The 23,509-nt window shown below is 34.9% G+C and overlaps 6 protein-coding genes across 9 annotated transcripts in view; 3 read left to right on the forward strand and 3 right to left on the reverse strand.

The window, feature by feature from the left end:
- fab1 (1-phosphatidylinositol 3-phosphate 5-kinase fab1) overlaps window positions 1–5,029 on the reverse strand; it is a 16,442-nt gene extending 11,413 nt beyond the window's left edge. For 2 of the 3 annotated variants that reach the window (XM_013317006.1, XM_013317005.1), the window contains exons 1-10: window positions 4,620–5,029; window positions 4,364–4,532; window positions 3,983–4,116; window positions 3,307–3,464; window positions 2,272–2,355; window positions 1,611–1,759; window positions 957–1,061; window positions 837–890; window positions 333–491; window positions 34–154 (exon numbers count right to left, since the gene is read on the reverse strand). In XM_013317006.1, coding sequence (XP_013172460.1) covers window positions 34–154; window positions 333–491; window positions 837–890; window positions 957–1,061; window positions 1,611–1,759; window positions 2,272–2,355; window positions 3,307–3,464; window positions 3,983–4,116; window positions 4,364–4,532; window positions 4,620–4,928 — 1,442 coding nt within the window. In that variant the 5' untranslated portion in view covers window positions 4,929–5,029. The remainder of the gene's footprint in view (window positions 1–33; window positions 155–332; window positions 492–836; window positions 891–956; window positions 1,062–1,610; window positions 1,760–2,271; window positions 2,356–3,306; window positions 3,465–3,982; window positions 4,117–4,363; window positions 4,533–4,619) is intronic. The other variant, XM_013317007.1, reaches the window with a different exon arrangement.
- Window positions 5,030–5,322: 293 nt separating this feature from the next.
- Window positions 5,323–6,475, forward strand: EMC8-9 (ER membrane protein complex subunit 8/9). The gene is made up of 4 exons (XM_013316939.1): window positions 5,323–5,652; window positions 5,738–5,887; window positions 5,975–6,080; window positions 6,161–6,475. Exons 1-4 carry the CDS (start codon window positions 5,440–5,442, stop codon window positions 6,367–6,369), a joined length of 678 nt encoding a protein of 225 aa, XP_013172393.1. The 5' UTR covers window positions 5,323–5,439; the 3' UTR covers window positions 6,370–6,475.
- A 936-nt stretch (window positions 6,476–7,411) lies between these two features.
- LOC106121324 (alanine--glyoxylate aminotransferase 2, mitochondrial) lies at window positions 7,412–19,220 on the reverse strand. The gene is made up of 17 exons (XM_013316940.1): window positions 19,148–19,220; window positions 18,870–18,955; window positions 18,505–18,689; window positions 18,176–18,299; window positions 17,676–17,864; window positions 17,317–17,445; window positions 16,911–17,063; window positions 16,457–16,678; window positions 15,843–16,088; window positions 15,600–15,641; window positions 10,221–10,349; window positions 9,855–10,014; window positions 9,271–9,485; window positions 8,926–9,032; window positions 8,397–8,537; window positions 7,991–8,305; window positions 7,412–7,565 (listed from the first exon to the last, which is right to left on the reverse strand). Exons 1-17 carry the CDS (start codon window positions 19,158–19,160, stop codon window positions 7,442–7,444), a joined length of 2,580 nt encoding a protein of 859 aa, XP_013172394.1. The 5' UTR covers window positions 19,161–19,220; the 3' UTR covers window positions 7,412–7,441.
- Window positions 10,617–14,309, reverse strand: LOC106121322 (alanine--glyoxylate aminotransferase 2, mitochondrial). Of its 2 annotated transcripts, XM_013316936.1 has the most exons (10): window positions 14,273–14,309; window positions 14,081–14,166; window positions 13,652–13,836; window positions 13,332–13,455; window positions 12,375–12,563; window positions 12,067–12,195; window positions 11,774–11,926; window positions 11,458–11,679; window positions 11,150–11,389; window positions 10,619–11,048 (listed from the first exon to the last, which is right to left on the reverse strand). In XM_013316936.1, exons 1-10 carry the CDS (start codon window positions 14,283–14,285, stop codon window positions 10,953–10,955), a joined length of 1,437 nt encoding a protein of 478 aa, XP_013172390.1. In that variant the 5' UTR covers window positions 14,286–14,309; the 3' UTR covers window positions 10,619–10,952. The 2 variants fall into 2 exon arrangements, with proteins under 2 accessions (XP_013172392.1, XP_013172390.1); XM_013316938.1 differs by lacking the exon at window positions 11,150–11,389 and having other exon boundaries at window positions 10,617–11,048.
- A 1,113-nt stretch (window positions 19,221–20,333) lies between the features above and the next one.
- l(1)G0320 (signal sequence receptor subunit 1 l(1)G0320) lies at window positions 20,334–22,847 on the forward strand. Its single transcript, NM_001311956.1, is given in 5 exon segments — window positions 20,334–20,462; window positions 20,976–21,167; window positions 21,568–21,845; window positions 21,960–22,200; window positions 22,437–22,847. Coding segments are annotated over 5 exon segments (843 nt in total). The 5' UTR covers window positions 20,334–20,401; the 3' UTR covers window positions 22,508–22,847.
- Window positions 22,848–23,012: 165 nt separating this feature from the next.
- The window catches only part of LOC106120977 (sodium-dependent neutral amino acid transporter B(0)AT3), a 16,513-nt gene continuing 16,016 nt past the window's right edge, over window positions 23,013–23,509 (forward strand). Inside the window, exon 1 of the mRNA XM_013316447.1 lies at window positions 23,013–23,058. Coding sequence (XP_013171901.1) covers window positions 23,013–23,058 — 46 coding nt within the window. The remainder of the gene's footprint in view (window positions 23,059–23,509) is intronic.

Here is a 23,509-nt window from a genome sequence, read left to right on the forward strand (position 1 = left end):
GGGGGGGGGGTTAGAGATAGTCAGGGTAGAGACCTGTGTGCGACATTCTTGGTGAGCACAACGCCCTGCAGCAGGCAGCTGTCGTGTGGGGCGCCGCCGGGCACTTTCTTCACCTGCACGTAGTTACGTACGTCGATGTCATTCCCGTACATATCTAGACATACAACCGTCAAATCAAATTAGGTTTCTGGCAAGCACACTCATCAGACTTTTCGCAAAATTACTTCGCACTTGAGGCCTGTCTTCTTTGTCTTGTTTGTTGGATCTAGCATTATTGAAATTGTAGTCTAATTTATTAAAATGTAGAGTAGGTGGAATATGTTGAAGTGTACCCGGCAGGATGATGTCTGCAGCCTGCTGACAGAGCGGGTACAGTACATGGAGCCAGGAGGGCGCGAGTGCGGCGCGCGCCAGGCACTGCCGCAGCAGCAGCGCCAGGTGCTCCGTCCCTGACTGCTCCACCAACCGGCACAGCACTGCTGCTTCACCACCTATAGTGAAGGTATCCAATGACTTGTAATCTGCAGCTCCTGGGTTCAAATCCCGCCATGTACCAATATGTTTTTCGATTTCCAATTTACATATGTACATTTATCCGATGTTCTTACGGTGAAGGAAAACATCGTGCTGCAACCTGCACATATCTGAGAAGAAATTCAAAGATATGTGTGAAGTCATCCAACCCGCACTTGGCCAGCGTGGTTGACTATGTCCTAGTCACTAACTTAGGGTAGACTCCGAGTCCCTCAGTGGGGTCGTATAGTAAGCTGATGATGATGAAACTTTTGTCTCGGAGATTGAGATCCAGATTTCACTAATGTAAGAAATAAACATACCTTCATTTTGATCTAATATAGGATGTTCTTCACTTGGAGGTGACGATTTGCTCTCTGAAAAAAAAATCAAGTAAGTACAAAAATGAGCAAGTTGGTTGTAACATAATTATATTATCAAACCTGTCGTCTTGGTAGCTTTGGTGATCCTGGCAGAACTGTCTCCCAGGTTCAGGTCCAAGCAGTACGAGGATACACTTTCCACTAGCCGGCCGCACTCCTCACCACCTGCATGGTTACACTATTTTAAAATGCTTCTAAAATATTGACACTAATAGCTAAACGGTTAGTCAATTACTAGTAAACTTCTAGTTTTTTTCAAATATTTTAATAGTTCAAGGTCATTGCGCAGTCCTTATCAGTATACGTCCCCACTGAGGGACTCGGAGCCTTCCCTTAGTCAGGGAGGTTTTAGTCAATGTTGACCTAGTACGTGTTGACTTTACACATATTTTTGTATTTCTTCACAGATATATGCAGCATCACCATGTTTTCATTCACGGTAAGCGCAAAGTCCAGCAGCAATTCACTTTATTTCTTTCAATATAGTCAAACAAGGATATCTCAACGTATGAGGGGCGCTGCTATCGCAAACCAATTATCTCAGAATATATAAAACCTACTTGCATATAGAACATTATATAAAAAAATACAAGACAGTTAAAGTAAAAAAACTCATTTAGTGATATATTTGACATTGATAGAGGGGCGCTAGTGAGCTGTCATAATTTAATTTGACAGCTCACTAGCGCCTCTTTTGTCCACTTGTAGACTAACTGTCATTGTTGTCGTCAGGCTGTGTGTCATGTTGTGTGTCATGGTGTGCGGGCCTGTACAGGGCGTAGTCCGCGAAGTGCGGGGGCTCCGTCACGCTCTCCAGGTGTCCCGCAGACAGGAGAGCCTGGCACACCGCGCCCGCCTGCGCCCTACACAGGCCATACAACACATATTGTCATCTCTCACTTTCTCAGTGAAAAAAACAGAGACAACTATATTTTTGTAATATTCATGGAAATTCACGATTAGAAATCAATAGGCCTGATTACATGACACTTTACTACACATAAATGAGAATTGGACATGAAACAAACGTTGTTAACGCCAATTTCGTTACAAGACAGAGAAGAAAGATATTAAGTCTATCTCTTTCTTTTGCTAGTCTTTCTTTAATGAGAAATATATCATTTGAAAACATACAAAGACACTGAATTGTTTATTATATCTATACTATTATAAAGAAGAAATATTTAATTGTCTGTCTGTTTGCATTAAATTGGCTTCAAAACTACTGAACCGGATTGAAAAAATCTTATACGACTATAAGACTATACTATCACCGGGAGACATAGGCTAGTACTAGATTTATTTAATTTCGCTCAGACAAAGTCACGGGACGCTGCAAGTAGTTATAAAATGAAACATTCAGTATTAAACATACCTTGTTTTATTAGTTGTGTTGTCCATGAGCCACTGCATGACGTCACAGCCGCGCCATACGCTGTTGTACCTCACCAGACGAAATCTGACATAAAGCAATATTTTATTTTATTTTTATAGGAGAAGGGGGCAAACGAGCAACGAATCGAAATATTATATGATCCGACGCCCATGAACATACGCAACGCCAGAGGAACCGCAGATGCGTTGCCGGCCTTTAAGGAAGGTGTACGCTCTTTTCTTGAAGGCCCCTAAGTCGTAACTGTTTGGAAATACCGCTGAGGACAGGGTGTTCCACAAAGTATTTTTAATAACAAAGTACGAAACGCCCCTTAATGTGACGTCATAGCTCTTAAAATAAATATATATCAGTAAAATACTCTACTCTCTTACTAATATTATAAATGCTAATGTTTATAGTCCGTTCGCGTTAAGAAAATAGTGCGTCATCGTTGTCCACCGGCCTGGTAACGCTCCGCAGCCAAATAATATGCAAGAAATCAGAAAGTCGAGTTCACAGTGACCAGTTGAAGTCAGGCCTTCGAACAAAACAGTTGTGTATTTTGCCTGTTACTCGTTCAACATTAAATTTAGAAAATAAATACCTCGCAAATTCGAAAGAACAAAAGTGAATCGATATCCATAGCGGAGAGAGACGCGTAATTTACCTTGTAGTTGCACTGATGACTGACTATTTTCTTAACGCGAAAGGACTATAAATGGATGGATGGATGTTTAAGTCATCTCCGGAACGACATAACGTATGCCAATGAAATTTGTCATAGATGTAGAACATAGTCTGGAAGAACACATAGGCTACTAGTTAAGTTTTTTTTTATTCCGCGAAGACGGAGTCGCGGGCGACAGCTTGTATTATAACAGTGTTTTTAATAACATCTATTTAATTGAATTGAAAATTACTATTAAAATTTCCAAATAAGTCCAAGTAAGTAAGACCATATGTCTACGGAAAACTTACTTATGTAGGATTGGGGAAAAATAATTAAAATCGAAAATAAAAGTTTGTGAATCTAACCTGTGTTGTTGCATTGGCAATGAGAATGCTAGCTGTCGTATCAGATCGTGTAGGGACTCCGTGGTGTCAGCGCGCGGCTCCGGGCGCTCCTCCTGCTGTCGTGCGAACATGAAATTGTCACCGCCTTTGTCAGCTGCCTTGTTGTCTGGGAACTTCACCTGGGGAAGTATTTAATTGGTGAATTAATTATTTGGTAAGAGTTGTCATAAACAAATTTATATGATGAAAGAAAACATCATGATGATACATCTTCAAAAGAATTCATAGATATAAGTGAAGTCAACCAAACCGCACTGGTCCAGTGCAATTGACTATGGCCTAGTAACAAGTTTCACTTCCTTATTTTTATTTAACAACTAGCTGTCGCCCGCGACTCCATCCGCGCGGGATTAAAAATAGATGTTGGCCGATTCTCAGACCTACTCAATATGCTCACAAAATTTCATGAGAATCGGTCAAGCCGTTTCGGAGGAGTATGGGAACGAAAATATGTGACACGAGAATTCATATATAAGATATAGTCAGGACTTTTCACCATAACATTATAAATATAAAAGTTTGAATGTTTGGATATGTTATGGTAGAACACTGTCTGGAAGAACACAGAGGCTACTAATAAGTTAGCAAGTAGTAGAAATCAAAATACTTTCACAGCGGTATCAAGCAAATAGCGTACCTGTAAGTTCTCTTGCAATGTACGTAAGTCAGGAGAGATGTCACCTGCTGCATCATTCTCACGTAAGTAGCTGAGTACTACGTTGCAACAGTATGTACATACACGGAGACCTCCCGCACAACCAAATATCTGACCTGTAAAAATGTTTTTAATTGTTAAGTATCAGTTTGATACAATACATTACTAACAAAAAGTTTTTATATTTACAAACTTTTTAAAACAGTTAGTAAATAGCTAAAATAATAGAGTATTTAAGATTTGTAACCGTTTAAGAGTTTTATTTATAATTGTAATAGTTTTTAAGTCAACAAGCGCTATTATGTTAAATCTCGAAGTTGTAAATAAATAAGACTGAAAGCCACAGCTTTTTATATATAGTACCTGGTACTCGTTGACTACAGCATCGTGAGCAGAAGATCTGACCGCAGACACGGCAGTGATGTCGGCGGCGTAAGGCTCCAAAGCGCGCCGCACACTCGTAGCACTCACGAGAGATGTCATCCGGCATCCAGTAGCGAGCCAACTCTGTATCCGCGTACCTTGTACCACCCTGATATTTACATTAAAACTTTAAAGATATCTTTAAAGACATAAATGGCCACTTACAGTTTATTAAATTCGATAATCTTTCACTCACCCCAGAACCCAAGGCTATTAAACTGCTTATTCTCTGTAAAACATTGGGCAAACTTCGTCCTTCAAATTCAACTGCATAACTACCAGATTCTGTCTTCGTATCATCAAAGCTCTGTTTTCTAGCATTATCAGGCTGACCATCGGACTGTTTCCTCTCGCCCGATGATTTTTCAGTTTCCTCAGTTGTTTCATTGGGTGAAAAAAGGGGCAATTTCCAAAGTTTATTAAAAAATGTTGTCACACCGCTCTGATTTGATTCTGATTCGAATCGTGGGAATTCTGTTAGTTGAGATGTATCGTATTTTTCCATGGTTAAATTTAAAATGTAAATGTTACGCTAAATCAGCATTCCTTCTTAAATTTTGTTTAGTTTTATTTATTTTTATTGTTCTACTTCCTGTCAATTACTTAGCTGTCATTATTATGTCAATACACAATCTATCATCTGTCAATATCATCTGTGTTGGGTGTGACCAGACGCGGACTCCTTATTTTACCGTGGTAATGAAACGTTTGTTGAAAACGAAGATTCTATTGCAAGTATTGATTATTTTATTCTTATTTTATTGGTTAAAATTGAAACTAAAAATTGTTTAAAAATTGTACAACAGTGCTCTTGATATATATTCTATACTTTAGAATGTCTTAAATAATCTACACTGTCATTTGTCAACTGGATTTGGCATTGGCATAACATTGTCAAGTTACTATAGTTAGATTATCATCAATTATCATATTAGAACCCGATTTCTTCATACAATTTACAATTATCTATATCCAATACATTCCATTTAATATAAAATAAACTACCTTAAATTAAAATGGGTGAAATAACATTAGAAACAATTGCATACGCAAAATTAATGTTACATGCAGCCAAATATCCTTCCTGTGCTGTGACTGGAATACTTTTAGCAGATGGCACAAATATAAGAGATGGTGCTAAAAACCAGGAATTAAATATAGTTGACGCTATACCTTTATTCCATCATAGCCATTATTTGTCACCCATGGCAGAAATAGCATTGACGCAGGTTTGTATTTTGAAAGTTTATAAAAAATCGTGTTTCCATGTATTACTCTTCGGCGTATTAATAATTATATGCGTTTATTTAATAGATAGATACAATGGCTCAAGCAGAAAACCGCGTCATAGCAGGATATTATGCAGGTTGTGAGAATTTTAGGGACAATACTGTTGAAAAGTGTCCTGGGCAGAAGATAGCCGAAAAAATCGCAGAAGTTTTCCCATCTGCTGTATTTATTGTGGTAAGTTACATTAATAGTTGACTTATAGCAAATTTATGGTGACTTAAAATATACTAATGACTATAATTGTTATTATAAAACTTGTAGATTGATAATAAAAAAGTGATGAAGCATCTTGATTCACCAGCAATTAAACTACATAGTTACAGTGAAGGGAAATGGAAACCCAAAGATATGAGTAACATTCTATATCGTAAGTATAAAATTGGTTTATTTTGATATCAATTATTTTGTCTATTAATTAATTATAATAAATATTTCCGTACTTTACAGAACAATCATATGTGCTAGAGACTGTATCATATTTGTTGCAAGCTCTTGTGTACAAGGATTTAGTGGATTTTGACAATTATTTAGATGATCTGACTCTGGACTGGACAAACCTTGGTATTGAGAAAGTAATTGCAAGTATTAACGCCTCAAATAGCGTTGAAAGAGATTATATTGAGGAAAGAGTCGATGATGATAATGATTATGAATAAATTAGTATTACAGTCAAACCTTGATAAGTTAGTGAAGGGAATGCAAAAATTATTTCACTTATGTGTTATATATATGGTATGTTTCTTTTTATCCAGAGGGGCTAGACAAAGTGCATTTGCTTTGATGTAATTCCATAACAAATTAAAGAAATGGATAGAACTGACAATAACTTACCATAAGTCACGTGATTGTCATGCTTCAACGGGGCTAGACAAAGTGCATTTGCTTTGAAAAGATCATAGCTAATTTCAAAAATGTATGGAACTGAGGCGCGACAATCACGTGGCTAATCGAAAGTTATTGTCAGTTCTATACATTTTTGAAGTACGTTATGGGATTGCATGGGAGTGAACACACTTTGTCTAGCCCCGCAGAGCTTCTCACTTATGGAAGTTGTCCATTGGGATGAGATAATGACAATAGAGGTTTCTTTTCTAGGTTTGATTGTAAATAGGTATGTGTATGAAAATAAGTGTGTTTTTAAAAGGACACACATAAGAGTAGTTTGGTTTTCAATATGTTTGGTATATTTATTTATAGCATTTATTAAAATTCATTTATTTATATTATTTACGGGTTTGTTAGTTTGTATTCCAAGTTAAATATTAAAAGTATTGTAAACTTGTTTGATGTATGTACAAATAAATTTTGATGGTTATTATTGTGAACATGAAAACAATGAAAATAATAAATTATACAGCCATAAAATATTAGTAATAAAAAGAGTAATCTTACTAATATTATAAACATAGAAAGTTTGTTTAATTATAAGGTGGCAAACAAACAAGTGACCAACCTGAAGTCGCTGAAATAGCGAAGTGACTGTTGCCCATAGACATACGCAATTGCAATTACCAACCTATAATCGATGGAGGTGTGGATGCACAGAAAGAGTATATTTTCCCTACCCATGCATTTCATTCATCTGGAAAATCTACTTCGACTTATAAAAAAAAGGGTGGGAACGGAAAGAGGGTTAACATTAAGCTTCCGGGAAGCACAAAAGTATAGATGGATGTAATACCGAAATAAAAGTAATAGTTACAGCTTAAAATGGTTTAATATGATTTATTATACATTAGCAAAATATTCCTCAACTAATTTCTTGCATTTATTTAAACCGGACAAATCGCCAGCTTTGCCTTGAAATTTGCCATGTTTGAAGGCACCTTTTGCTTTGAGAAGTTCAGTAATTCTGAAAAAAAAATATTTTACCAATGGGATAGAATTTAGATTAGATATATTGCTTTTAATAAATGTTGATATTCCAATTTGATGGGTACTGTAGCATTTGGTCCAAGTAGTTTTTGAGTTTATTCATTATAAAACTACAAAACTTTTCATATGTAGAATTCCACTGCAGACACTGATATAAAAAATACTGTTATCTCTGTTTTGTCAAAGAGAGTGAAAGGGATGACTATATGTTTCATATAAAATAGTCATGATGCAATGTTATGAATCTTTTACATTTATATACAGTAGGTCTGAGAATCGGCTACTATTTATTTTTTATAGCAGACGGTGTCACTGGCGACAGCTAGTGTAATGCAAATGTCACGGCAGTGGAGTTTTACGGTTAGTGTTGATTTTAATTTTAGCATATAAAGATATACATACTGTTGGCCAAGTTCATTGCAATGTTCTTCCAGACCTTGAATTATAATTTGACCTTCCTTTGGCTTATCTGGTTCAGAAGACGCAAGGAATAAAAATATTCCATCTCCCTCTAATGCCTTGCAAATCGAACGGTTGAAGTCGGGTGTGGCTTCCTTTTTGCACATGAAAATATACTTTGGCTTTGGTTGAATGTTTTTTATTCTATCCACCTCAAATTGAGCTAACTCTGATAGTACATTTTGCAAGCTTTTGTTTGCTATTTTAAGATTTTTCTGTACTTTTGATACTAGTTCTTCATGTTTGTTTGGTTCATTTCTAGAAAAAAAAATTAGTATGGGTTATCAAACTTTTTGAATATATACGCCATTTTTTTTGTTTGAAATTTTAAAGTTCAATATGATCATACTTCAGTAAAGCTGTAAGTGCTTTCTCTCTGTCTAGCATATGCTGAAATGTCTTTTTCACTCTATTGCCTACTAGGAATTTTAAATTGGTCTTCCCTTTCTTTCCCGGCTCCGTACCCAGCAATTTAATCACTTGTAATTGACTGTAACAATAAAATTTACATATTAATCATATTTATATAATTATTCAACAACAAAAAGAAAATATCCGACGTCCTACGGTGAAAGAAAACATCGTGATGCAACCTGCACATATCTGAGAAGAGATTCAAAGATATGTGTGAAGTCAACCAACTCACACTGGGCCAGCGTGGTTGAGTATGGCCTAGTCATCCCCAACATAGGGTAGGCTCCGAGCCCCTCAGTGAGGACATAGAGTGAGCTGATGATGATAATGATGAGAAAAAAATACAAATATCTATATTACTTAGTTTATTTTTCATATTTCTTACTAAACTAATTCTTGTTTTTACTACATTTAATTCTTAAGGGACCCGTTATGCATCAGTCTGTATTTGAGTCATGTGTTACCTCAGATTAGTGACATGAGTGCCGCAGCACATGTTCTCATCAATATCTCCAATGCAGATAATCCTGATTGTGTCCATGCAGTCTTTAGGAAGTCCTCTTGTGTGTGCCTATAGGGAGAAAAACTTAATTATCATTCCAGTCATCAAGATTTTTTTTTGATTTTCCAAGCATACCTTAATTGCCTATCTTGAAGTAAGTCTTTCTCATGTAATAATATATCCATAAACAATCATATTTGTTTATAATTCAAGCCAAAACTCTCTAAATCTTTTGATAACTCTGCACATATCTCTCAGAAAAGAATCAACAATAGTAAAATAGTTAAGAGCTACAAAATTTACATACCTCATTTAGATCTGGATCATTAGCTTTACAAAACTTCACATTAACTGTAACAGCATCACGGATCAGGTCATTGCATCTGGTCTCCACATTTCTAATGACATCCTCTGCCACACTACTGGCATCAAGTTCCACATAGCTCTCTTCAGCTCCTAGCCACCAGCTGGTAGTTGGTAATGCATACTCTTTCTCCAATATTGCAGATAGAAGATGTTGTCCTGTAAATATTCGAAACTGGATAAGCGAAAAACCTTTATAAACAAGTAATTGGTCCCAACAGATGACCTCCAGAACCTCGGGTAAGAGAGAAACCTTTATAAGCGAGAGAATATTGTGATCCCTTGGATTCTATCTTTTACAGGTTCAAATGTATCACTATTTAAGCTACTTCTGTTAAGTATTACAATTGGCCAAAGTTTCAGACTGAGATAAGGTGTTGTTTAGGTATGAAGCGAAGCCAAAACATATGGGACACTGTTTTAGGGTTTAATTTTCAAGACGATGACTAAACACACTTTAGTAACAGAAAAAACATGTTTGCTGTTAAAAAAAGTAGAAACACATCTACACTTACAAATGTGCCATACCAGAATGTTGTTGCATGTGATCAAATCTTCTTTCCCATTGGATCTTCTGTGTCACCGTTGTACCAACTGCTAAAGGCTCCTTTGTGAAATGAAGTGCTTCATCACCTTTACGTAGCACTTGTAGAACTTCAATGTTATCCAACCATCCAATATCATGGGGCTAAAGTAAGATCCACTATAAATGATAATATCAAACCCAATCATACCAAACTGACTATATTTATTACTAACCAAATATCTATAGGACTGATGTTGGATTTTTTGTAAGGCTTTTATGGTGTTTTTTATATTATAAGGTGAGCAAGCGGCCATTTGTATTCACAGAAATAGTGAAGTGATGAGTTGTAAAATAAAAAAATACTTTACCTGTCCACCTCCTGCAGGAAATAGTATAGTGTTTTCTAAAACTATTTGATATCCTTCAAAGTTTGTGATTTTACCATAATCCACTATTGATTCCTTGGTCTCTTCACATTTCAGCACTTTAGATGTGAACTGGTAATAAAATATGAAGATTAAAGAACATATCTAAATAATGTAAAATAGGACTGAAAGAAACAGTTTTTCATCCATGTTTTTTAGTTGTTAATTATTTATCATTTGCAAATATTTTTATTTTTGTTCTTTTTAATATAAATTGAGTATGATTATATTATTAGAAGTAAATACTTCAGATACCTCTTTTAGGAAACTATCTTCTTGGCATTTAAACACCATTGTTATCCAAAATAGGCACTAAAGAATAATTTTTTTTCTAATTAAATTTTTGTTTTTGTGATAGGTTGATAACGTGATAACCGAATACCGATGACATATGTTTGACAGGTGACACTTGACACATCTTGTTTTTTCTAAATATTGTCAAGAACACGTGTGTATTTTACAGCCAACTTTTCGTGTATATTTTCGTGAATTTATTTTCCTCTTCACTATTTTGTTATGATTTTATTTTACAATACAACTATTGCTAATTAAAACTTTTACTGTAAAGAACATTTAGAATTGAAAAGCTTTTGCTGCTACAAACTTTATTAGTTTTGTTCTAACTTAAAACCTTAACACACTAAAATAAATAACACAAAATTCTATGAACGATTTCTATGGTGAATGTCTCTTAAATGCTTCATCAAGAACAGAAATAGCGAAGTCAACATCTTCCTTATTGATGCACATAGGAGGTGTCATTCTTAAATTCTGAAACAACAATAATTTATTTATTTATAGCCTTGCAAATTGACGAAACCCTGCAAATATCATCAATAATTTTTAGATGCACATGGACCATGCAAACTCACATGGTTCCAACGTCCACCCCATCCCATCAACACTCCGAGATCTCTTACAGTTTCAAAAATTTCGGCCACATTGTCTAAGGGTTCTTTGGTCCCAGGCTTCACCATCTCTAGACCAATCATCAAACCCTTGCCTCGTACATCACCTATGATTGGATACTGCTTTTGTAGCTGCATCATCTGTTCTAGGAAATATTTACCAACAGTTTTGCTATTTTCTTGAATATTTTCTTCCTCGATAACCTAAAAATTTGGCTTAATATAAAATATTTATTATTTTAACACTTTTGTGATATCTGTATCTTACTTACTTCTAAAACAGCCTTGCCGACTGTTGAAGCGAGGGCATTACCACCAAAAGTGTTAAAATATAGTGCTGGTGAGTGGGCATCAGCTATCTCTCTTGTAGTAACAACTGCAGCAAGTGGAAAACCATTCCCTATACCCTTAGCCATAGTGACTATATCTGGAACGATGCCTTCGCTTTCGAAACCCCAAAACGTATCTCCAGTCCGGCCAAAACCAGTTTGCACCTAAAATAGTTTGAAGTAAAAACTATAAGAACTTTCTAGAACATTTTCTATCTATTTAAATCTATCTATCTTATAGATAGATTATAGTTCTTACCTCGTCAGCTACAAAGAGTCCGCTGTTTTTCTTAACAATATCTCTCGCTTTACGCAGATAGCCCTTAGGGTATTGCATAATACCGTTCACGCCCTGTATAGGCTCAGCAAACATGGCGGCCAAGCGGCCCGATGGCACCGAATGGGTTATTAACTAAAGTAAAATGGTCTAATTTAGAAATGCGCTGAAAAGGTTACCAATACAAACTACAAGAAAGAATTATTATTAATTTCTTTCTATCCATTCTCTAACAAAATAAACGATGTTAAGTTATATAATAAATTAATATATACCTCACTTAATTGATGCGCGTATTTATCAGATGTGACACAATCCCCGGGACAGCTGCACGCGCCGGGGACTTGTGATAGGGAGTCTCTGCAGCCGCTCCAGATACCACGGTAGGGATCTGGCACCATCGCCTTCATAAGAAACAGACGTATAAATAGTTATTCAACCATCTAACAGTTGTTGAAATTATAATCTTATGAATAAATGTTTTTAAATGCGTTCTTAGTGACGCTTGATAAATCCCTTTGTCATATTCTCCACACCCACATCTTACGTTGTGCAAGTTCCTTGAGCTGGTAATTCCACTTACATGATAGTATCCTGCTACCGACATATTCGGTTGTCGGAAAGACTGCGTCGAAGTCAACCCCATGAGACCACTGGAGCAGCCATGGTAGCTGCCCTGGAGTGACACAACGTCTTCATTACCAGTATATAGACGGGACAGGACCACCGCCAGATCGTTGGCTTCTGTACCGCTATTCACGAAGTATACCACCTATTACCAAATACCAAAGATAAAGAAAATGGTTATTGTCATAACGTCTTTATGAGTAAAATATGTCGCTACACATTTAAATAACTTGGAGACTAAGTCCATACAGTACTGGCGTTGGGTAGACGCGGTTAGGCGACCGCCCAGGGCGTTGAACAGAAATTAGCGCTACAGATCTGCAAATTACACAGTGCCACGTAACTCGTTAAAGAGGGCGTAGAAATCTCGCAAAGGGAGCTAGTAGTGTTAAAACTGTCTCAGGGCCCACGATTATGTTTCAAAATTACAAAGAATCTTTTATCTATGAAAATCTTGTATAGTGTACGTGTCACTACTACAAGTTCTAAATTTGGATAAAGTAATTTACAATTTCGTCATAACTATAGATACAGATGTGTCAATAATAATTAAATACGATTAGCGTTAGCTTTGGAGATAGTGAAATTAATAATTTGATAATGTAACATGTTTTGTAGGTTATGTTATTCACATGATTACTGTTAGTTTTGTAATGTTTGTTAAAGTGTTTTGATATGCGAAAAAAAACTGAATAATTAGTATTGCGACAAAATCTTACAGACTTTTAAAAACTATATCATTACTTTGGCCCGAAATTATGAAAAAAATAATAGTAGCTTATGTGTTCTTCCTGACTATGTTCTATCATTATGTCAAAGTTCAATGACATCCTTTGAGGTTTTTGAGATATCTAGTAAAAAACATTAATCCATCCAAACATTCTTTTAAGCATTAGTAAGATGGATTCCTTACCTCTAAATTTTTCGGGAACTTGGCTATCAATTTCTCTGCATATTCGTAAATCTTGGGATGTCGGTAAATATTCGTTGTGTGCCAAAGTTTACCAATCTGCTCCTGCAATGCTGCTGCTACCTTTCTGTAAAGCTCAAGCTCATAAAATAAACCAATCGCCATTTAATTATTCATTTTGTAATATGTTTTTAAGATTTTTATAACGCCGCGCGCAGAAATAATGACTACAACACTATGAGTACTTTTCTGTATACCAATTTAGTGATAATCTGGTACTTTTAAGATATATATAATATTTATTACTAAAAGAGTGCTCTTACGGATGACTGTGTCCCACAGAAATTGTAGCGATTCCTCCTAAGAGGTCCAAATATCTGCGACCTTCATGGTCGTACAGCCACTGCATGTGCCCTTGGTGGATGACGAGAGGTTTCTTGTAAATGTCAAAAACAGCTGGCGGTATGATCGTTGATTTTATATGTTCAGTCCTCGCTACCGATGGGCCCTTGGAAGGCATTTTTTTAAATTACTACTTATACTTTTATTTACCCTATTTTGAAGTTAGATTAGTTAGTTTACTAAAAAATTTGTTACGAAAACTGCACCCCTATTTTTAGGAAATTAGCAAATAGATGAACATAGAAGACACGGTTGAATTTAATATGGAGAAGAAGCGATTAACTTAAGGTAATTTTTTTTATAAAACTCAAAAGTACACTATTTGATAATAAAATCTACGGAATACTTACAATGTAGTTTTTAGGTTTGAAATCACATTCAGGCATCTTTCCTATACTGTACCATCTTACGAATTTATTGTCCAATCCTTTTAACACTGTGAATTAAATTAAAAAAAAATCTAAATCTATACTAAAAATTAAACATTTTAAAGATACCATAGACTTTAAATTGGAATATTTTTTAATAAAAATACAATTAACCTTTGTAAGCCATAACGTTGTTTCAGTTGGAATAACAAATTTTCACTAATCAATAAAGAATTTATTGATAAAAGCAAACATAAGTCTGTTAGCAGAGACGGACGAAGGCGCAGGTACACGAGGGCGTGGGCTACCACGCCCTCGTGTACCGAGGGAACATTATAAGAGTTTAAAGGAACTTTGAACTTTGAATTTAGAAAGGAATTATAGGAGATCAAAATCTAAATACTAAACGTTTTATTTAACAATTTTTTATACACGGCTCAAGATTTATTGGAACTAAATAAATGCCGCTTAAGCTGTTTCTAAGATTATTAGCGCCCACAAAAACACAGATTAATTGAAGAAATTAATAAAATAATATACAACATAATTATAGATTAAAATAAAAAAAACAACCGTTAGTTAATAACCACGCGGAAGATAAGTCGCCCACATTAAATTCAGCTCTTGATCCGCCCCTGTCCTTAGTAATCTTAGTACTCCACTGCAGTACACTTGAATTATTAAATAATGCCGTCCCTTAAAATCTCTTTGAAGAAATAAAGACAACGATATATAATAATAAAATTGTCTCATCAATAGAAACCCACTGTTAGTATGATAAGATTTGAATTAACATGTTTTTTGGTACTTGTCTCATTAATTTCTTTTCACATTAGCGATTGTTAAATAAAGTAGCAACCGGTTTTAGATATTGTAATATGAGAAAAAATATACGTTATTTCAATTTTTTTTTTTATAAAGTACTCGTACTTTAATAATTTTTACGATAACTCTTCAACGCATCGACAAACTTTCATCTGGACAACGGTCAATTCGCCATTTTAATCACAGGGCCTAGGATGAATATTTTCAACAAGCGTCTACGTATTGTCATTTATTTCAAAATTATGTTGACATTGGTGTACTTTACGACCGGTAGTGGCGCTGTACAAATTTTAGTACAAATATTGTCGACGACGATGTCGTTTGTTACAAATACTTGTGTTAGCGATTGTCAAAGTTGGCGCTTCAATTCGGGCACGGAAAATTAATAAATATTAACTGATTAATTAAAGATTTTGTTTATTTATTTATAGCATAACACATATGTGAATACATTATTAGTTGGAATCCTTTGGCGCGAATGGCGCGCTTTTGTTACCAAGTGTCAGATTGATTAGTGAGGGGACATAAACGTCGACATTTTAGTAAGGCTAGTGTTGTGTAAGTACACCGGCACAGTGTCGAATTTTCTTCCTAACAATAATTAAAAAGATTAGTTGTTATTGTTATATTTATGTCGTTTGAAAGCTTCATCTAATACAGATATAGAGAAATCAACGTCTTGTTTGTTTATACACATCGGCGGCTTTATTCTGAGGACCTGAAAAAACGATAAATATTTGAATTAACTCGTTCTTTTTTATTAATATGATATTAATGAACTTATATTATTGAGGGCACACAATTAGCATTAGCCCTATTAATATTTTCTACATCGGAAGAACACATAGTCGACTAATTAAGTTTTTTTAATTTCACGCAGACTGAGTCGCGCGAGACAGCTAGTATATTATAAACTTACATTATTCCATCTCCCTCCACGTCCTATCAATACTCCAAGATCTTTAATAGTTTCAAAGATGTTTTTGAACTGGTCTAATGGCATAGGTTCCTTGGTCCCTGGCTTGACGAGGTCCAATCCCAACATAAGACCCTTGCCTCTGACATCTCCAATCACCGGGTGGACCTTCTGTAGTTCCATCAGCTGCTCGATGAAGTACCTTCCTATCACCTTGTTGTTCTCTTGAAGATTCTCTTCTTCTATCACCTTTAAGTCAATCGATTGGTGTTTATTACTTAATTTTTTGTCAGTTCAGATTTTTTAGGTTACGCTGTTTTACATTCGGTAATCAATTCAAGGAGTTATTATAGTCTATATAGAGATATAATCTAAACCATGATGTTTCAGTTGGTTGTCAGTATTTCTAGCAAAATTTGCAGTCACATACAAATAACAATTAAAATAAAAAAATAAAAAAACAAGTTAGTTTTGATACCGTGTTTACTTATAAAACATATCTGTCCTTTATTTTTCTGCAATAATGAGGATGAGGTCACGAGAGTATTTTTTGCGTCATTAATTCGCCCAACGCCTATCTATATATTATCCAATGGCCAGTATTCTTTCATACTTACTTCTAAAACAGCCTTTCCAACTGTAGCCGCGAGTGGGTTACCGCCAAACGTATTAAAATATGAAGCCTGCGCGTGCGCTGACGCAATCTCCTTTGTAGTAACCACTGCAGCCAATGGGAAGCCGTTCCCGATACCTTTGGCCATGGTAACAATGTCAGGCGTGAAGCCTTGGTCCTCGAAACCCCAGAATGTATCTCCAGTCCGGCCAAAACCGGTTTGGACCTGAAATTGTTTTGCAGGATCCTTATTTTTCGACTTGCCGCATAGAAAGTTTCAATAATAATATTTTTCAAAACTAGACCTTAAGCACCTTAAATTATGTAGGTTGTTCAAAGAACTAAAACACTGACTCGCACACGTAAAGTCAGCCAACTTGAGATGAGCAGTAGTGGTGAGTCAAAAATTTATGGGACTGACTCTCAAACCGTCACTAATATTTTCCCTACCAACTCACTTCATCAGCGACATAAAGTCCTCCATACTTCTTTATCAATTGATAAGCTTTTCGCAGATAACCCTTAGGGAACTGCAACGCGCCGTTGACACCCTGTATACTTTCAGCAAAGAGCGCTGCCACACGACCCGCGGGCACTGAGTTGTCTAAAAGCTGTAATAGTAACATTGGTAACTCTTGATAACAATAGTAACGATTAGTTCCTATTAGTTACCCTTAATGCTATTTTATTGGTGAAAATTAAGATAATTAACACAGATAATTTATATTTTATTAACTAATGGGAAATTTTAATTTGAAAAGCAATAGTAAATTGAGATCGATGTCATAAAATCTAGGACTAATGGGTTTAGGAATTGGCCTAAAAAGAAAACATGTCTATTTCGTACTAAAAATATGTATCTACCTCACTTAATTGATGTGCGTATTTATCAGAGGTAACACAGTCCCCGGGACAGCTGCACGCACCGGGGGCTTGCGACAAGGAGTCCCGGCAGCCTCCCCAGATACCACGGTAGGGGTCTGGTAACAACGCCTGAAAGTCACACATTAATATAGCTCATGAATCCGTCAGAGAGGCAAAAAAAAATAAGTAGCCTAAGTGTTCTTCCTGGATATGCTCTACATCATGCCAAATTTCAAAGACAACCATGAAGCCATTCTGGATATACTTTTTAACAAACATCCATCCATCCAAGAGTGAGTTTTATAAATCGGTCAAGTTCAAGTGATATAATGATGAGTTAATTAGGAACTTAAGTTTACGTTATAGAATCCAGCGTGTGATATATTAGGTTGTCGGTACGCCTGTGTAGAGGTGAGTCCCATCACTCCGTAAGAACAGCCGTGGTAGCCGCTCTGCAGGGAGATGACGTCATTGTTGCCGGTGAAAGCCTTTGCGAGGACTACAGCGAGATCGTTTGCCTCCGTACCGCTATTCACTAAGTATACAACCTAGAATTATATTAATAAGCTAGCTGTCGCATGTTACTGCGTCAGCGTAGAATTAAAAAAGTAATTTATATCATGTCCGCCTACATCGAAAACCGATTAGCCCGTTCCGGAGATTACCCTGGACAGACGCGGCCCCGCTTATTTACATACATACAGACGGACAGACAAAATTTAAAAAAATGGTTTTTTGTTATCAGAAAATTATTTATACAAAATATTGTGTACATATCGTTTTAGTACTACAAGTGTATAATTACATGCAAACGGCAATTGGGTGAAATGCGCATTTTGTCTATGGTGAAAATACTTGCCTTCAGATCTCCAGGAAACTTTGCAGTTAGTTTCTCCACGTACTCATAGAGTTTAGGATGGCGGTAAATATTGGTCGTGTGCCATAGAGTATCAATCTGCTCGTGTAGAGCTGACGAAACTTTCCTGGAAACATTACAAATTTACCATTGATAGCTCAGTCATAGTTGCAAAATTTTGCTTTGAACGTGTGAAGTTCATTTTCTGTCTTTTTTCCTCCTCCATACTGTTTACCGTTCTTTGCAGTCTTGGTCATGTTAATTTCGCCTTAGACCGGTATAAACCAGTCGTCCTTCTCTCTCTTTAACTCTGCATAGTGATAAATACTTACGGGTGACAATGCCCGACGGAGACAGTAACTATACCACCAAAGAGGTCCAAATACCTCCTCCCTTCATGGTCGTAGAGCCATTGCATGCTGCCTTGGTGTATTATGAGAGGTTTCTTGTATAAATCATAAACAACTGGAGAAACATGGTTCAGTTTTAATTTGTCCGTTTTTGTGACGGATGGACCCTAGAAAATAGATGTGATTAAAATTTATTTTAATGTTTGACCTTTCTATACCGTACGGATAAGGTAGGTAAATTATTCGTTTTATTACATTTCGTTTAAAAGTTAAGTTAAAATATTTTTTTTTAATCGTACAAATATTTAGGTGTTGATGTATAAATATGCACATATATCGTTACATACCGTATAAGGTTTAGGTATAAAATTGTATTCCGGTATCGCTGGAGTACTGAAGCGTCGAACAAATTGATTGAAGCAACATTTTGTCGCTGCGAAAGAAAAAAAATTGTCTATGTCTACAAATATATCTAACTTTTATAATAAAAATAACGAAATTTTAGATTATTTACAAAATAAATATTAATAACTTAAAAAACAGAAACTATTTAAGTTCTAAAAATTTTAAATATCATAATTTTTTGGTATTAAACATTGTTTTTTTATTACGATTTTTTATTAACCTGTATTAGCCATTGCGGTATCTCACTAAAGCAACTAAAACTGAACTAACGAAATAATAATTCAACAATGAATAGACAAAACATGACCGTTATCACCTTACGAACTGATTTGCATCAATCATTTACATAAACAATTCTTTATATAAATTATTATTAAAGCGTTCCTTAACTATATATCAATATTATTGAGTCTTTGTTTGGTCAGTTACAATACATTTTACATATAGGAAGACAATCAATGAGGTTTTATAACAAATAATAACAAAAAAAAATATTTCAAACCTATTCTTGGTTCCGATAAAAGGCAAAAGCGATAATTTATACTTAAAATATAAGAGTCAGTTTGAGTAACTCCGTTAAAACTTAGTAAGAAGTAGTTCGCTTTTTAAATTGTCTATCGTTCGATGTCATGAATTCCCGCGCTGTGACTGCTTTTTCCCGCCTTTACTGATTCACTACGTTTTACTATATGAGTTCAATGTTCTTTACGAGTGGAACCGCAATGCGAGGCTAGTTATACCAAAGTAGAGTAACGGAAGATAATAATATTTTGGATATAAAAATAAATATAACAAATTGTGCTGATAACCTTTTATATGTGCGTAACACGTAACTTGTTACTTAGCAACACAACACCACGCAATACATTATCTGCCACATTTAAGAGAATCCCTAAGTGGCCACTTAATGAATGTTAATCTACGGAACGCGTCAGTAAATCTACACTGAGGTAAAGTACTTCAGTGAAAACTTAAGCTCTGAGTTTAATAAGGATATCGAAATACCGAGTTGTTTTCATTATCATCCTTAATTTTTATTAATCCATCGCTGAAAATCGCTTGAAACGCTCGTGAGAAAGTAAAGTCTAAAAAGGAAAAAGACTTCTAGTAACTATAATGGCAACACCACTCCATGCAAATAGCTATTAAATAGCAACTTTTAAAGTAGTTAATTTCACTGTTACTACAAGATGTGAATAATTCAAAAAATACTACCATTCACAATATAAAAAAAGCGATCCAAAAATGAAACATTTAATAAAACCGGTTTTCCGATAATCGTTATCGGTTCAGTGTCGTTTGTGAGACATCACTATTGACAGAGAATACCTTCCACGTCAATCGAGTTGGAAAGAAAATTGGCATTGGTTTGGAAGTCCAGCGACGGTGGTTGTTACATATTGCCAAGTGAATGGCCTATAGCTGATCATTAGTTACTATTTTTCATCATACAAGAATAGAACACTAGTTAAAAATGAAGTTTTTATATTTAACTTTCTTAATTTTACCCGCTGCGTTACTGTGCTTTCAAAGTGGTAAGTAATTTATGGAATATTTAATAAAACTAATAAGAAAGTTGCAAGCGTATGTACGTGGCAGATAAATTTTGGATTTTTGAGAGAAAGTGCAAACAAAATACTACTTAAACTAACAATATTGTCAAGGAATATCTAAACTATGCTTCAAAGTTCCTAATTCTGTACAAATTTTAAAGGTAACCTATTTTATTACGATTTACCCCGGTTTATTTTACGTTCCTATTTCCTATATATCTACACAAATATATAGATGCATAAAGATGTAGTTTGTATCTTTTTGTAAAAGTTTTACTTCAAATTAAAAACTTAATGTGTTAAAAACAGCCTATTTAAGGTTTACACAGCTGTTTCCTTTAAAATTAGTTAAGACTTTAGTTATACAATATAACTAAAGTCTTAACTAATTTTTCTTTTGAATGTTTATTATAATCTATGCCTGAATTATGTTTTTCATGCTAAATATGTTATTATAAAAATAATTCATATACATATCAAATTACTTTTTTCCAGCAAACACAATCCTAGCTCATGCAGAGGAAGATGAGCTAGATGATGTGGTGGACATTGAAGGTGAAGACAGCCAGGTAGTGGGTGAAGATGCTCTCGGAGATGATGATGACTCTGTTGTTAAGTCCTCGCAGGATATTGATACCACCATATTGTTCACTAAACCTATACCTAATTATGGAGATAATGCATTTGGTAAGATATATACTTTATATTTTTAAATAGTACAGTTAAAGAATATAATTTTTCCGATCCTTTGTCATATTTTTCTCTACAATTGTTTATGTATGGGTCATAACTTTCCATTGTTTCATGCATACTGTGAAACTTCAATGCATTGACAGTTCTCTGATATACTCTTTGATAAAACAAAGACTAAAATATGTATATCACACGTGTCACAGTATTCAAAATCTTCTGCAACGGTATAATTAGAAAGAATCTATACACAGTGTATTCATTGTATGCATGGAATCTCTGTATGAACATGAATACCTCTTTAGACATCCATATCACGAATAATATAGACATTAAAGTCATAATTTCTGTACAATAAATTAATATGTAATTGTATATATTACCTTGTGTTTCACAGACCTACAAGCTGGTTACCCAGTTGAGTTTCTTGTTGGTTTTATCAACAAGGGGAGCGAAGACTATGTAGTTGAGACAATGGAAGCTTCCTTCAGATATCCATTGGACTACACATATTATATTCAGAACTTCACCGCTCTGCCATACCACCGAGAGGTGAAGCCCAAGGAAGAGGCTACTTTTGCTTATTCGTTCATACCTAATGAGGCATTTGCGGGCAGGCCATGTGGATTGAACATTCAGCTTAACTATAGAGATGCCAGTGGAAATTATTATCAGGTCTGTTATATTTTATAAATATTTAACTTAATGAAATTAAATTGTATAATACAAAGTTTTGTTTTTAAATTTAATGCTGCCTTTAATTAATCAACATTTATTTTTTCCAAACAGGAGGCTGTATACAATCAGACAGTTAACATAGTGGAAATATCGGAAGGTTTAGACGGAGAGACATTCTTCCTGTATGTGTTCCTTGGTGCAGCCTGTGTGCTTATATTAGTGCTGGGTCAGCAAGCACTATCATCACTTGCCCGCCGTCGCTCGCCACGCGCCGCACCTAAACCTCTGGAGACTGGTACAGCTAATGATGTAGACTATGACTGGCTGCCTAAAGAAGTTGTTAACCAGCTTAGTAAGTATATTTAAAAGTGTAACAACTGCACTCGACAGTAATTAACTCCTCCCTTAGTGTAGGTTTAGTATAAATGAAAACTAAGAGACTGTTTTAGTGCCCAAATGAACAATGCTAAGTGCAATAGACTTGTAGCTTTAGTTGCAAAAGCTATGTTTATATAGGAACTAAAAACTCATGCACAAATGTATTGTTAGTTATGTACTTTGTCTAAATATTTTTTGTTTTGTTTACAGAAAAATCACCGAAGACACCGAAACAATCACCTCGCATGAGGAAAGCAAAGAGATCTGCCGGAGATGATTAAAAATTAAAATAATATTTATAATTAATGAGAACACCAAATGTTGCCTTGTACAGGCTTTATAACCTGTTGAGAGTGACTGCAATAATTAAAATAAGAATAGGCTGTGACATTCAACAATAACCACAAAATATTCAAAATTTATAATTAAAATTAATTTCAGTATTGCTATTTGATACCTTCCAGACCTAATCTTATTTTAGTTATGTTCCAAGTGTACAGACTGTGTGGTTTTTAGTTGCTAAGTGTTGTGAGAGTAAATTATGGAACAAAGTGTGGACAGCTTTTTAATAACGTTCGAGATAATGAGAAGACATTATTTAATTAAAAATGTTACATTTTTAAAAGTTTTCTTTTATTCCTACCCTAGTAAGAAAATCTTATAATTTAACAGTTATCTGAATTTGAAATATACCATTCATTCTTTTTATCAAACCATCTGTATAATGTAAGCTATTTGCAAAATAATTAGCTAACGCAATTTTTTTAATTACAATTGATGTCAGCTATGGAATATGACTCTTTGAGAGTTTTAGAACGCAATCCTTTCTATAGTAGGACAATCCTCTTGGCCTTTTAAAACTGATTAATTGCAATATAAATTACTACATTTTTAAAATACAAGAAAAGCATTAAACAAAAGTAGAATATTTTTTTTATTTCATAAAATGTGGGTCGTTTTAACGAAAGTGTTTATTACGACAATAAGGATTAAATTGCAGAAAAAGAACATGTGTATATAATAAAAAATGCTATTTTTAATGTAGAGAAAGGATTAAGTTTCGTAATTTTACAAAAATCGAAAAGTAAAATAAATACGACACAAGAGTAAAATTTCGCATCACTATAACTGTCAAAATTCGAAGTCAATTTGTTGTCTGTGGCATCATTCCTTTTTGTCGTACACGCTATTTGCGCTGCACGTGTATTTGCTTTAGCATATTGAAACTAATACAAAATGGATAAACCCAACGTTCTCGCTCGCGTAGTCAAGGTTTTGGGCCG

The sequence above is a fragment of the Papilio xuthus genome, unplaced genomic scaffold, assembly GCF_000836235.2.
Source record: "Papilio xuthus unplaced genomic scaffold, Pxut_1.1 DF826945.1, whole genome shotgun sequence".
In the NCBI taxonomy this organism is placed as follows: domain Eukaryota; kingdom Metazoa; phylum Arthropoda; class Insecta; order Lepidoptera; family Papilionidae; genus Papilio; species Papilio xuthus.